We start from the raw sequence: 15,292 nt of genomic DNA, 5'->3' as shown, positions 1-15,292 counted from the left end.
TGGACAGGCAGGGGACGCTAATCGGCAGAGTATGATTGACAGGGCAATGTGTGTGGTTTCATGGCTCGATTTGTTTCCGTTTGCTCGGCTTTTCTACCTTGAACGTGAGTGGTCTGATCATTCATCGATCAAATTGGTTTTAAATAGAAGGGAGATGGAGGGAGTGAGGCGACTTCAATTCCATTTTGAGCAATTCTGGACCGAGGAGGAAGGCTGCGGGGAAGCTGTTGAGAGAGGCTTTTACATGAGGGAAGGGCGATTTGGTGACTATGCTACAGGCTTGTGCAACCGAGTTAAGGGCTTGGAAGAAAACTAATATTAATAGAATTGGCAAAGATATGGAGAGAAAGATGAGGCATCTTGCACAGCTAAACGAAGGAGACCGAAATGTGGAAAACGTACAGGCACGGAAGAAATTGGTAGCGAAACTTGCTGGATTGCGAAAAAAGGAAGAGCAATATTGGCGTCAACGATCTAGGGCTTTATGGCTCAAAGATGGAGATAGAAATACCTCGTTTTTTCATTCGAGGGCGGGTGATAGAAGACGAAAGAATTATATTGCAAATCTTGTGGGTGATGATGGCACGGTTCATGCGGGGGATGAAGCAGTTTCGAGGGTGGCTAATAATTACTTTGAAGCTCTTTTTACGTCGTCGAACCCAGTAGACTTCAGCGAAGTTTTGCACGATCTTGAAAACCGTGTTACAGCCCCTATGAACATGACTTTGAGGCGAGAGTACGGGGAGGAGGAGATTAGTGAGGCTCTACATCAAATGCACCCGCTGAAAGCTCCGGGGCCGGACGGGATGAATGGGCTATTCTATCAAACTTATTGGGACATCATCAGGTCGGAAGTGGTAGCTACTGTTCTTGCTATCTTGAGAGGAGAAATATCGCCACGCGACATAAATAAGACTAATATTGTTTAATTCCAAAAAAGAAAGCTCCAGACAAAATTCGTGACTTCCGACCAATTAGCCTCTGCAACGTGGCCTACAAGCTTGTGTCCAAAGTGCTCGCAAACAGGTTAAAACCGTTCCTGGGGGAGATAGTTTCTGTGAATCAAAGTGCGTTTACTCCGGGGTGGATTATATCTGATAATGTGTTGATTGCCTTCGAGATTTTCCATTATATGAAGCATTCGAAATCCACTGAGGGACATATGGCCATAAAGCTAGACATGGCTAAGGCCTATGATAGAGTCGAGTGGTCCTTCCTGGAGCAGGTTCTGATCACGATGGGATTTGATTGTGCGTGGATTGATAGGGTGATGGCGTGCGTCAGGACGGTTTCCTTCGCTGTTCTAATCAATGGGACACCTTCACGGCAATTTAGACCGTCACGAGGCTTAAGATAAGGTGACCCTTTATCGCCTTATTTATTTATTCTTTGTGCGGAAGCTTTATCTAATCTTATGAGGAGGGCGGTGGAAGAGAGAACGTTGCATGGAGTCAAAATTTCGAATGGGGCACCCGCGGTTTCACATCTCCTTTTTGCAGATGACAGTATCTTTTTTACCAGAGCTACGGAGGCTGAGGCTGATGTAATTCAAGAGGTGTTGCGACGGTATGAATGTGCATCAGGTCAGCTGGTCAACCTTGATAAGACTACTATTTCTTTTAGTAAGGTGGTACCACGTACTAAGAGGAGTAATTTGGCGACTAGGTTGGGCATTGTCGAGGTGGAAGAGCAATCGAGATATCTTGGGCAACCTACGGTGGTGGGAAGATCAAAAAAGGGTCTGACGGACATAATTAGGGATAAGCTTAGCAAACGTCTAAATGGTTGGCGTGGAAAACTGTTGTCTAGAGCGGGTAAGGAGGTTCTCATAAAGGCGGTAGCCAATTCACTCCCTACCTATGTGATGAGTGTGTTTAAACTCCCAGCTAACTTTAGTGACGAGCTTAGATCAATTGTGTCGCGGTTCTGGTGAAATCATGAAGAGGGAAAGAAGGGTATTTCGTCGGTGGCCTGGAGGAAATAGTGTCAACCGAAGTGTATAGGAGGTACGGGGTTTCGGGACTTTATGGCTTTCAATCTTGCACTACTAGGGAAACAAGTTTGGAGGTTAGTGACGGATCCAGAGTGCTTATGGGCGAGAATGATACGAGCAAAGTATTACCCTAATGGTACAATCCTCACGGCAAGCTTGGGACATAACCCCAGTTATGCATGGCGAGACATAGTTGAGGCGAGGAAGGTGATGGATTGCGGGTTGAGGAGACGCATTGGGGACGGGCTGGACACGAGTGTTTGGAGGGACGCCTGGATCCCGGGGACACAATCGGGGCGGGTTCTATCTCCTTGCCAGCAGGGTCAGGAGGAGATGCGAGTGCCGGACTTGTTGAATAGCGATGACAGGAGCTGGAATGTCGGGTTACTGTAAGGGACTTTTCTTCCCTTTGAGGGAGAACGAATTGCAAATATTCGACTTGGTGAGAATAGGACTCGTGACTTGTGGTACTGGGAACCCGAACGAGATGAGAACTTCTTGTGTCCTTTATGTAATTCTTGTTTTGAATCGAGTCTGAGGTGAGAACTTCTTGTGTCCTTTATGTAATTCTTGTTTTGAATCGAGTCTTCATTTATTTCGAGAATTTTGGGTTGCTAATTGGGTCTGGGGGGGTCTAGGTTTGGCGAGAGAGGAGGAGGAGGAGGGAGGGCGGTTACGTGACTGGGTTAAGGCGAGATGGCGTGAATTGGGAGCTGTGGAACATGGGAAATTCATGGTCAGGTGTTGGGCTCTCTGGGAATGCAGAAACAAAGCTTTGTTCGAAGGGAGAGAGGTGGACCCGAGGAGTGTTTTACAGCGGAGTAGTGACGTCTGGGAGGAGATTGCAAGTGCCGGGTATGCGGGGTCAAAGGGGAGGCCGAGGACCACGAGTAGACAAGAGGAGCAGACGGGTAATGGGCAAGGGTGGCAAGACATAGCTGAGGGTTTTGTGAAACTCAATGTTGATGCGGGAGTCAAGGAGGGTACTGGTGTAGGTATTGAGGTGGTCTGTCGTAGTAGTGGGGGTCGAGTTTAGTGGGGGCTCTCTATTTTGCAGGCACAGATGTTGGAACCTCATATGGCGGAAGCGGTGGCAGTCCTTGAAGGTGTGAAGGAGGCTATTCGAAAGGGACATGACAAGATTGTGATCGAAAGTGATTGCTTACGAGTCATCGATGCACTTCGGAACAACAAGCTTGGCAGGAGTTTATTTCATTTAGTCTTAGAGGATATTTTGCATTTATGTTCTTCGTTCTCTTCAATTGTTTGGTCGTATACTAGTCGAGTGAACAATACGGTTGCTCACGCATTAGCTCATGTTTTGGCTAGTGAGTCAGGTCGCGTGGAGTGGTCAGATCCCTTACCGCCAACTGCGAACTCAACTGTTCTTTTTGATTTATCGTTAATGAAATGAGCCTTTGGCTTTTTCCTCAAAAAAAAATAGTAAATCTAATAAACTATTACAAATTCGGAAACCAACTCCTTTGGTCCCTTGAACTTCGGTCTTGGCACGCATTTCAAGGCAACACTTTCTATGATGAACCGCCTTCTCGAATGGCACCGTCTTCAAGGAACTCCGGAATAATTAAATTACAAAATGAATTACAAAATTTTCTATTATACATTTGTAATAAAAATAAAAATAAATCTATTAAATTACAAAACGGTGATACGAGATCACAATAATTACAACCGAATCGATATTCCCATACATTTCGGGTAATACCAATTAAAACTAAGGCCATACTAAGTAAAATTACATAATTCAAAAATTACATAAAATTGAAATATGACAATCATATATAAAATGCAGAATTATAATATGTATGAACATGCTCGATTTTATGCTAAATCGCCTTTTAAGAGCCAATATCGTATATTAATCGGTTTTTACGGATTTGCGTGATTTAACTTATTAAAATCACAATAATTACATAAATTCATATTTATGTACAAGTTAATTACCCTAACCATCTTAGGACTCAAAATTAGTCTCCACTAACACTTTTGACAATAATTAAACTTGATTTCTTATATTGTTCATAAATGGACCTAAAAATACAAAATTATGCTATAAACTTCAAATTAAATTATAAAAATTTCAAATAATTTCGAAATTTGAAATTTAAACTCATGAACATTCTGGAAAAATACCATGACACTCATAATATTCAAAATTTAGGTTAAAAATTTTGAAAATTTATCGAGAAAAATAATGTTGCGGTTTATCGGTTTTAACAATTATGACCATAAAAATATGAGAAAAATTATTTTTATCAAATTTTCACTTTTAGATCTGAAATATATGATAAAATGCAACATGTGACGTTTTTCCTTTAGTCATGAAGTATGTTTTAGCATTATTACTAATTATAGTCACTATTTATGTGATTTTTCATCAAAAAATCATAAATCATGCATAAAAACTTCATTATAGCCAAATATTTTACACACATCTTATAAAATTGCATGTGACAACATACTAAATTTCCATGACTATATTCGAAATATAACTCATATTAACCTATTTACCCATTTAAATACGATTTTAATTTGAAAAATCCATATTTTGAGCAAAACAACTCATTTTATCATGAAAATTTACAGGCCATCAATAGATAATATATGTGAAAACATATCCAAAAACAACTGAAAAATTTGAAGTTTAGCTATTTTTCGTCCAAAAATGACATTTTTATAATAAAAATCACATTTTAATGCCAATATTATATAAAATGAACAATAAAATCCATAAATAAACCAAAATGTCTTAAAAATCACTTAGGACCAGAAACTTTTAACATGCAAAGATATTTTTAGGTTTATCTTCATAAATCCAAATTAATTAGTTTTGTATGTTAATCATATAACTCGGAAAAACTATAAACCGATTTGCATGCAAACAACCTAAGGCTCTGGATACCGCTTGTTATGATACATTAATCTCATTAATTTACATATTCATATATGAATTTATTTATTTAGTCATAAAATAAATCCTAGATCTTATGCATGCAAACTAAAGCAAGATAAAAGAAGAAATCGTCAATCTTACATTGAGGTTTCGGATATTAGGGCACCAACAAGATCACCTTCTTGTTAGTTTTTGAGCTTTCCTAATAATGGATTAACAAAAGGTCCAAAATAGAACTTCTCCCAAATGTATATACCCAAGGAAACCTCTTAATAACTAATATTATTTTGTACTAGAAATAATACAAGTGTTACTTAAAATTTGACACAAAATAAATTTTGTTCTCTCTTGTATATTTCGGCCAAGAGATGAATGATTTAGAGAGGTTTACTAAATGAAAGGTTATAAAGGTAAAACTGGACTTGAAAGGTTTACTAAAATTTAAATGTCAAAATGGGAAATTCGCGGGTGTTACAATCACTCCATCTTTTAAAAAGTTTCGTCCTCGAAACTTGAAAGTATAAAACGAAAGGTTATAAAGGTAAAACTGGACTTTTGAAATTGGTAACTCCAAACATTAAAAGGCAACAAATAGTAAGAATTAAAAATTCTTTCAAATGTTTCAACTAAAATTTTCTGACAGAACCAGATTCTCATCAAAGGAACGGAAGTGCTCTCGTTGCGCATTCAAGAACATCACATTCCAAATCAAAGATAAGGTCAAAAAGCAAATCATTTGTATAAACCGAAAATCAAATACTTTCAAAGACATTAATGAAGAGTTTTCAAAAGTATAAGTCTCATTCATGGAACGAAATTGCTCTTGTTGTGCACACAAGAACGCTAACTTTCCAAGTCAAAGACAAATTAAAAACAAAAATCATTCGCTGACAAGCATAGGACAGGTTATTAACGCCTTTAATAACGAGTCCTAACATCCCATCAACGTTAAAATCAAATGAAAAAGGTAATCCACTCAAATTTTCTTTTGCAAAGGCCAAATGGAAATTAAAAGATTCAAGGTTGAACTCAAAAAGGAGTCAAATTCTTGCAAATATAACATTAAACTTTGACAAAGAAATCGTAAATAGATCAAGGTTAGTTAGAAATTGAGCAAAATTAAAAGAAAGCTCTGGTTTAGCCATCAAAAATCACGATAAAGATGTTTATACTCAAAGAACAAATGGGGGACTACATCATATCTCCGTTTTCGAACCTCTAAATTAGGTAAAGTGTTGTAAAAGCAATATAAATTTTTAATAATGAACCAAAACTTGTAGTTTCAAATATTTAGAAATTATACGAAAAGGAAGCAACTTAGACATCATAATTACAAAGTATGTTAAGAGGATCCAAACCTAACCAACAAAAGAGCTATGATGAACTTCCTAAGGGTAAGAGTTGAGGTGAGGTCAACAAGGATGTCAAAAATAGAGGTTTTTTTTTTTTTTTTTTTTTATAAGTTACCAACATCAAACTTAAAGGAGGAGCAAGATGAAGTGAGGAAGAGAGGTATGAACGGTAAAGCTTATGGTCAAAGAAGAACGAAAATTAGACAGCAAGGAAATGCCAGGTACTCAAATCTCAACCACTACCTCATCCTATACGGTTCTAAAAACTTCCTAACAACAAAACCTATAACCACATCACTCCCAATGATTTCCTCAAAACACTTTTATTATTTCATCCTAAGTCGTTCCATGAAACAAAGTACTTCACTACACTTGTGATTCGACAGTTCCCAATTATTAAATGTCCACAACGACCTTCACAAAACAATGTCTGAGCTACTAACAAGGTTATACTCATATCCAAAGTGATTATGGAAACCAAACAAAAACTCGACTTACTTAGTCAATTCTATATCCTCAAATCCACCATCCAATTTCATCCACCTTAGGTCAAGTACTAAGCACTAGTATCCCAAACATAAACAACAAAGCCAAGTTCTATAACCTTAGTAACCAATGCAACTCACACTTTACATAGAAAATCCACCAATCAAATATACTCACTCTATCAAGGATCTAGGTATAAGAACCATCAAGTATGTCTCATCACACTACCCAAGTCTTTCCAACATCAAATCCTCTCAAAACCAGGATTAAGGGTCAAACACAACAATCTCCTCAAAGGTCAAAATTTTCAACCAAGGTCAACATTTCTCAAAAGAAAGAGTACTATCAAAATGCGTTAAGGGAAGATAAGCAAGGAACAAATGACAAGTTAGGAAATACAATAGTAACTTTCAAAGTAGAACAGAGGAGAGTTTAGATAAAGGATAAGCACCAAGAGGTAAAGAATAAGCCCAGATACACAAAGAATGAGAAACATCTTCAAGGAAGTAGAAGCATTCCTCAAAGGTTGAAGAAATCTTCAATCCTCAGCAATAGGCACCAAATCTTGATCACCACATTGGTAAGTTTACAGTCATTGATCCAAGGGCACAACAATTATAAAATGGCAATCAACAAACATGTTAGAACCTAACAAAGAGCAAACACACTACAGACTACCACCTTAGGTCCTTAAGTCTACCCATCTCTCATTCATTATTCAAGGTCAAGTTCAAATTAAATTTGGGGTACACGTGTGTGCGTCGGGAGCAACATAGGCTCTGATACCAACTGTGACACCCCGCGATAAAGCGGAAAATATAACTAATAAATTAAAGCGGAAATTTATGAGATTTTAAAAACTTTTAAATTACTAGCTAAAGATTAACACGCGGGTGCCAAAAGAAATGAAACAAATACAACAATAGACAAATTTAGGTTATTACAACCCAAGTCTAGAAAACGGGGAAAAGATATCCCACGAATAAACATGTAAGGGGTTTCTAAACTAGCAACTAAGGTCCAAGGGTTTAGTTCTCGCTAGCTCACACGTCTTCCCCACGTAAGCATCTTCACAACCTGTCATTCATGTAAACATGAACGCCACAGTCAGTGGGGAGTAACTCAAGGTTCTCCCAGCCACAATATGTCGAACCACAGATAAACAAGAACATATTAGAACATCATGAATATAACTATTTGATGCAAGCACTCAGACATGAAACTAACATTCAAAACATGCGTAGTCAATCATAGATAAGGCATATGATACATCCAACTTTGAAAACCAAACAACATACAATACATAAAAAGGGACTACTAACATCACGTAATAAACAAAGCATCCGGCTCAGAGGCTACCTTTAAAGCATGTCCGAGACACAAGTCCTTAAGTACCTTGGCTCAGCGGTTACCTTTAAAACATGTCCAAGGCACGACCTCTAAAGTATTTCGCTCAGCGGTTACCTTTAAAACATGTCCAAATACTACAAACAAGTGCCCGACTCAGAGGTTACCTTTAAAACATGTCCGAGGCACAACACATAAAGTATCTGGCTCAGCGGTTACCTTTAAAACATGTCCAAATACTACAAACAAGTACCCAACTCAGAGGTTACCTTTAAAACATGTCCGAGGTACAACAAACAAGTATCTGGCTCAGCGGTTACCTTTAAAACATGGCCAAATACAACAAACAAGTGTCCGACTCAAAGGTTACCTTTAAAACATGTCCGAGACACAACAAACAAATATCTGGCTCAGCGGTTACCTTTAAAACATGGCCAAATACAACAAACAAGTGTCCGACTCAGAGGTTACCTTTAAAACATGTCCGAGACACAACAAACAAGTATCTGGCTCAGCGGTTACCTTTAAAACATGGCCAAATACAGCAAACAAGTGCCCGACTCAGAGGTTACCTTTAAAACATGTCCGAGGCACAACAAACAAGTATCTGGCTCAGCGGTTACCTTTAAAACATGGCCAAATACAACAAACAAGTACAACAACCAAGCATAACAAACAAGCACATAGAACGGGATTATTAATGTCACATTCATACTTATGGCTTGCATCTCACCATAAGTACGGGTGGGAACATCAATCCCAACGACCTTATCGCAACTAGAGGGCCTATGGCTCGCCCCTAGAATCCGATAGGACCGTGACTCAGGGACGGGATGATTAATGTCACATTCATACTTATGGTCTGCATCACCATGAGTACGGATGAGAACATCACTCCCGACGAATCATATCGCAACTAGAGGGCCTCTGACTCACCCCTAGTATCCGATAGGACCAAGACTCAGGGTCGAGATGATTAATGTCACATTCATACTTATGGTCTGCATCACCTTGAGTACAGATGGCAACATCACTCTCGACGTTCATACCGCAACTAGAGGGCCTCAGGCTCACCCCTAGTATTCCGTTAGAACCAAGACTCTCACAACCAAACTATTCTAGACATTATCTATAATATGACCCACTACAAGTAACTATTTATAATGAATATCTCATACTTGTATTATATTACTAAACATTCCATTTTATAATTTAACATGCCGATTAAATAAGATATAATGAATGATAATGATTAATTTACGTTATATGAAAATTACGGAATAAAAATGGAACCAACACAAGTGGGTCATATATGAGCCCAACAAGCAACCTATCTATGTGAGGCCCGAAGAATTGGTCATGTGAAGACCAACAAGTTATTCATGTCAAATCCAACAAATTCAGCAGAACAAGCCCAATTCATGTAATGTATTTAGCCCAATCATTAAAATATAGTGAGTCCATCATGCAACTTATATTGAGTCCAATAACTAAGTAGTAAAGAGCCCCACAAATATAATTCATAAAAATTTCTAAGACAATCAAACAAGAAAAGCGAGGGCATGGAATTGAGCATTCAAAATGCAACATAGCAACCCAAGTGAGACCGTCTTAAGACGGATTCTTAAGCATGCAATAAGACGGAAATTAACCATACAAAAGTCCCATATCATACTTGTATATACACTTGAGACGGACGCAAACAAATTGGCTCAAACCTAAGCTAGAAACCCGTCTAAAAACAGCCCCAAACATGACTCGACACAACCTCCTTACTCGACCCAAAACTACAGTTTGAACCCATCTTAAGACGAGTTTATAAGCATATAATTCCATACTTCTTAAACTTGAACCAATATTCTCATGAGGTGATAAATGGTTCAGTACACTTGGGAATATAGTGTCACTGCATGAAAGTGGAGTCATCCAATGAAGAGCCTAAAAACATATATGAAAGTTTAAGGTTATAAAAGAACGCCATCGAGCAGCCCACTATAAAGGCTTCGGATTATGTCGCACTGTGGTACCATTCAAAACCAGATTAGAGGCCAGAACGAAACATTTAAAGTGTAAACGACTCAGTATTAAAATTACATAGAGGATATAGAAAGCAGAATAAATTCAACCAATGACGGGATTTTTAAACAAGACACTCACTAAGCTCATCTTAACCATGTTCGAAAAGAACCCAAGTCCGTTTAAACGCCAATCTGAGACGGAAATTTTAACACATTTATATCGTGAATACAGCGAGCGAATCCTAGCATAGAGACAGAATTGACGCGATAAATTGAGCATACAAAAGAGGAAACGTATAAAGAACCGAAATTTATCAAACAGGGACATGAAAATGACATGTAAGACGGAAAATTCGACATTTGTCGAGTAACCTATCACCGTTACCTTTTTGCCCTTCAAATCTCCGTGGAAAACGTCAAAAGAGTACGAGCCTCCCTGTGGGTCTTCGGTTTATTCAACTAGAAGGAGGAAAACAAAATAAAGGAGCTAAAAATCGGAACTTTTATGAGGCGGGTCAAACTGAAATCACCACAAAATCATAGCTTTCTTACCTAGAAAGATGAAGGAGGAAGTAAGGAGGAGAATGGTGGAAGAATTAGAGGAAAAGGTGGAGAATTGGAGGCGGGATCTGCGTTGAAGGTGACAAGTTTTAATGGAGTTGTGGTTTGTATGTTTGCAGGTGTTTTCAAAAGGAGGAAAGAAGAGTGAGGACGGGTGGAGTGTTATAATAATAATAATAATAATAATAATAATAATAATAATAATATAAGGGTTATTTAAATTAGGTGGTATGTGTTGTTGACATAAGGTTGGTCCATGTTTAGATAAGATTCTCAAACGAAAAGTGACGATTACATGTTACGGCGGAAATTAAGATTTTAAATTATTATTATTTGTCGTTATTAAAGTTATCCGACTAAAATACGTACTTTCATACAAATTAAGCTTTAACATATTTTTATAGGAATCTTGTTTAAAAATAAATTAAATTAAATTAAATAATTCAAAAATATAAAATAAAGTAATCAGACGGTTTACTAAAGTTTAAATGTTAAAATGGGAAATTCGCAGGTGTTACAGATCGAGTCATTTCAGACCACTCGATCGAGGATATCTTCAGCCAAACTTCTCGATCGAACACTTTAGGCTCTCGATCGAGTATTCCCATAAAAGCACATTTCGATCGAGTATAGAGAACTACTCGATCGACCTCTAATATCTGCCAAAGCACTCGATCGTGTTCCAGAACCTCTCGATCGAACACTTTCCACTGAGATCAGCCTTGAACTCGTCATGTCAGCTTCTATTGACCTTCCTTCACGCATCTCGAGGTACGAATCTCGCTCTAATATCTCCGTCTCCTTACAATGCATGCTAAGTGGGATGAATAAGGGACGATTCCACTACTTTAAGGTCCATTTATGCCCTTAAGACAGAACAAACCAAAGTAGCCAATTCGGAATTTTGTAATACAAAACGATATAAAAGGCATAGAAATATATGCAATAAAAGGCTATAAATTGCACGTATCATGGTTCCTATATTAAGTACTCACTATAACTTCTTTAGCACAATCTCCCATCTCCTCTCTTTCCTCTCACCCTGTACAACTACTTTTCTTCGATCCACCACGCGACATTGCCGACGGCATGTCGATAGCACGCCGCCTCCACCGCACGCACCATCCTTCGTCATCCTCACTAGTGAACCAACGCACTATTACTCCACTCCTGCTCAGTCGTCAAGCATCTAACCTCAGACTTGTCCATTGTAAGGGTTTTTCCCCGAATCTCAAAGCTTAATTTTTAATGAGTAAAGTCCGATTAATATATTGGAGTAATTATTTTGGAGTATTTCATTATTGGTGTGTATGCCTAATTGTATGCTTTACTGGATTGTTGTTTTGTTTGCTAAACTTAATTTGCAAATTAGGCAAACCCTAATTCTGTTTTCATATTTTTTTAACAGGTTTTCTGGGTTTTGTTCATCAATTATATGGCTACTTAGTTGTTTAGGATAGTTTTTTTAATGGATTTTTTACTAATTTGATGAACTAATAAAGGTTAGAGTTGCATATCCTTTATCTATCACAAGGGATGTCATACGACATATCAATACCTGGCAAATCTACCTTAAGCCCTCAATAATATTGGAGGAGAAAATTAGGTTTGTGAGTCTTTCAATTTGGGAACAATTTTATGCGCTAAGGTTTGCTTTAGCTCATTGAGTGTTTAATTGTTCACTCCTTGTGCTCAGTAATGCGCTAAGGCTTGCTTTGGCTCATTGAGTGTTTAACTGTCCAAGCTATCTTTGTGTTCTTTTAGTTTGGTACACTAAGCATTAAGAATAGATGATATTGTAGTTTAATTTGCTCTTCAACTTTAGTAATTCTAATGATATTTTTTCTTTTGATGAAGATAAGTCAACCCATGAGGGTAGATGTTTGAGCATGAAGCCTGTTGGTGTTAGCATAAGTTACCAAAGTTCCAAGCTGATGATTGAAGATGTTCTTGCTACAACTCAGGTTGATAACACTTATAATCTTTAATGTGATAGCTCAGTAATAGCAATAACAAATTTCGTAACTCGGCTTTACCAATAAACTAGATATAACCTTGTCTTTCTAATGTTTTATAGTTTAAATACGAATTTAGGTGTTTGAATTGTTTGTTTGCTTAGCAAGGAAACTTAGAATTATTAATAACAAACTTTATGTTTAATTTATTGGCTAGATATTCTTTAAGATTCGGGAAAATATTTGTGCGGGATGACAATATATAAAACTTAAATTTCGTGATTGTTAAATTTGATGTTACATATTCTTTAAGTCATGCATATTTTCTTTGGTATCGGGTGTCTATGGGCTCTCTGTTTTTGAGTTGCCTTAGGGCGGCAAAGGTGCTGAGGTGCTGGCTCATGCGAACCTTCTTACAACGGTTGTTAGTTTAGTGATAATTGGAATTTGTTGCTCACCTTTTATGTGGTTGAGGCAAGTTGATGAGTCGGCCAAAAGAAATCTGACTATGGAATATTTAGCTACCACGTTTGATATTTTCTGTTTTGTTTCAGAGATTTGGTATTTTGGTAAATCTTGATTATGAGGCAATTTGTTCAGCCTCTTATTTTAGATGATGCCCTTTTGTTTCTTTCCTTCATGCTGTGATAAACACTTAAGATATATGGCTAAAGCCTAGAGGTCACAAGACTTCCGTATGTGAAACTCGAACATAACACCATGGTTTGGTACATGTAATTATATTTTGAAAAACAGACCATGGTACATGTAATTATATTTTAGCTTCAGATTTATTTCGAGTGATATACAGACCACTTGGGGTAGGGCTATTTCGTGCATTATACTTCGTACTAGTTAAGTTGGTTGGTCATATTTGCACTAATTTTGGTCCTGACATCCTTGTATTGCAAGATTAGGGATGGTGAAGTGGAGATTTCGGATTTGGTTTATGGATTGGCATCTTTGTTTCTTCTGGATTTTGGATTTTTTGTCAGGTAAGCCTGTTTAATTTTAGTAGTAACTAACTAACTATTATGGAGTACTACAAAACAAGCCATGCGAAATCTTGCATCTTACATCTTGTTCCAAGGCCTGGGCAGTTTGTTACCTTTCATGACATATAGTCCTAAATATCAATTTTTGAAGGACGAGGCATGGAGTTTGTGATGCAGCTATTCCCCAGTTTGAGTGAGAAGTAAGGACCATGGTACGATAACCATCTTTTTATAATTTGCTTTTTTTTTATGTCGAAGAGATGTTTTAATCACTACTGCTTGGAATTGCGGAATTGCATCGTGGTTATCATTTTTCAGTTGTCACTCCTGGTTTACTAATTGAAGCTTTTTCCGTGTGAGAATATGCTAGCTATTTGTCAAGTACCCTCTATTGTTTAGTCACTGGATCATTTAGTTATAGACTCTTGCTTAGAAATACGGTTTATCATACAATTGTGAAGTACTACATATGAATCTTAATTATGCCATATCATTGATGACTTATATAGGATGTATGTTCCGTATTGACAACTTGAATTTATGCAGGTCCACAGGCCTTCATCATGGCATATGTTCTGAAGGTTCTATATTGACAATTTGATTATTTATGCAGGTACATCTCAACTGTGTTTTTTTCTTTTTTTTTTTGGTAAAAGGTTAGCTTATCATTAAAACCAATGAACAAACTATTACAAACTACCCACTCATGGTACAATTTGAAGATATGAAATGCACAATTTATCCCTACTCGTTTTCACTGAGTTTAACCAATACAAAGCACGAGATTTCATTACACATCTAATTTCATAAACTACTCTGTTAGGGAGACAAAGGAAGCCATCTACCCTAACTTGATTCCTCTGCATCCAAATATTATAATGTAGAGCTTGTATCCATGCAATAGTAACCTTCTTCTTGACTTTGGCCCAAGGTTTTGTTTGGACCCAACTCAACAACTTTACATCAGGCAGATAAATATGGAGTAATGCACTGATTTTCTGCAGGATCAATTTGGTGTACTGGCAATGCTGAAAAAGGTGTGCATGAGTTTCAGGTGCAGTACCACATAACAGGCACAATTCATCTTGACTTATGCCCAGCTGAAAAAATCTAGCCTTTAAATGCAAGGCTTCTCTAGATATTAACCAGCTAACAAATGTGTGCTTTGGCACACTCCACCCATTCCAAACAGCCTTGTACCAGGGAACCTGTGTTGCTTATTCGCTAATCGACGAGCAGATATGGAGCTGTCAAGAAATGCTTGACTAGGTTAGGGAAATGTTGAGAGTTAGATTTTATTTATTATTGTAATTTTTTTAAGAAAAAAATAGTCATCTTTTTTTTAATGGCACAAGATATTACTTGCTTCAAGTGATTGTAAAAACAAATACACTTTTCATTATATATATGATGATTTTTTAAATAGTTATGTTCCTTGAAACATGTGTGTACGCAAAATGGACTCCTTCTGGCGCCGTTAGTGAAACTGATAATGCATATGAAACAGGTCAAGCAAACAAAAAAAAAAAAAGTCAAAGAAACCATACTTCTCTAATCCTTGGTTTCAGTAAAGAAACCATCTATCTATGTTGCTCGGTTTGTAATAGTGAGGTAAGAAACCATTTTTCTTACTTTAATGGTCTGTTTTTTAGTAGGCAAAGAAACCATTTA

The 15,292-nt window shown here is 37.4% G+C and overlaps 1 protein-coding gene and 1 long non-coding RNA gene across 3 annotated transcripts; one reads left to right on the top strand and one right to left on the bottom strand.

Annotated features, from left to right (window-relative positions):
- Window positions 1–3,166: 3,166 nt before the first annotated feature.
- On the bottom strand, window positions 3,167–10,825 carry LOC141627215 (uncharacterized). Its single transcript, XR_012536776.1, has 3 exons — window positions 10,663–10,825; window positions 10,496–10,569; window positions 3,167–7,822 (listed from the first exon to the last, which is right to left on the bottom strand). It is a non-coding gene; the product is annotated as an uncharacterized LOC141627215 (long non-coding RNA).
- Window positions 10,826–11,660: 835 nt separating this feature from the next.
- On the top strand, window positions 11,661–15,062 carry LOC141627014 (uncharacterized). Of its 2 annotated transcripts, none has more exons than XR_012536576.1 (6): window positions 11,661–11,881; window positions 12,529–12,635; window positions 13,544–13,621; window positions 13,773–13,833; window positions 14,168–14,234; window positions 14,626–15,062. XR_012536576.1 is itself a non-coding variant. In XM_074440535.1 (6 exons), the coding sequence occupies exons 1-4, from the start codon at window positions 11,761–11,763 to the stop codon at window positions 13,816–13,818; spliced, it is 357 nt and encodes a 118-aa protein (XP_074296636.1). In that variant the 5' UTR covers window positions 11,674–11,760; the 3' UTR covers window positions 13,819–13,833; window positions 14,168–14,234; window positions 14,626–15,044. The 2 variants fall into 2 exon arrangements, 1 of the variants encoding a protein (XP_074296636.1); XM_074440535.1 differs by having other exon boundaries at window positions 11,674–11,881; window positions 13,539–13,621; window positions 14,626–15,044.
- Window positions 15,063–15,292: the final 230 nt, after the last annotated feature.

The sequence above is a fragment of the Silene latifolia genome, chromosome Y (genome assembly GCF_048544455.1).
Source record: "Silene latifolia isolate original U9 population chromosome Y, ASM4854445v1, whole genome shotgun sequence".
Classification (NCBI taxonomy): domain Eukaryota; kingdom Viridiplantae; phylum Streptophyta; class Magnoliopsida; order Caryophyllales; family Caryophyllaceae; genus Silene; species Silene latifolia.
This window is presented reverse-complemented; position numbering and strand designations above follow the sequence as displayed.

Coding starts and splice junctions, on each gene's coding strand:
- LOC141627014 (XM_074440535.1), top strand. CDS start 11,761: ATGTCGATAGCACGCCGCCTCCACCGCACGCACCATCCTTCGTCATCC. Junction 11,882..12,528: donor TAACCTCAGACTTGTCCATT/GTAAGGGTTTTT, acceptor CTTTTGATGAAG/ATAAGTCAACCCATGAGGGT. Junction 13,622..13,772: donor GATTTTGGATTTTTTGTCAG/GTAAGCCTGTTT, acceptor CAATTTTTGAAG/GACGAGGCATGGAGTTTGTG.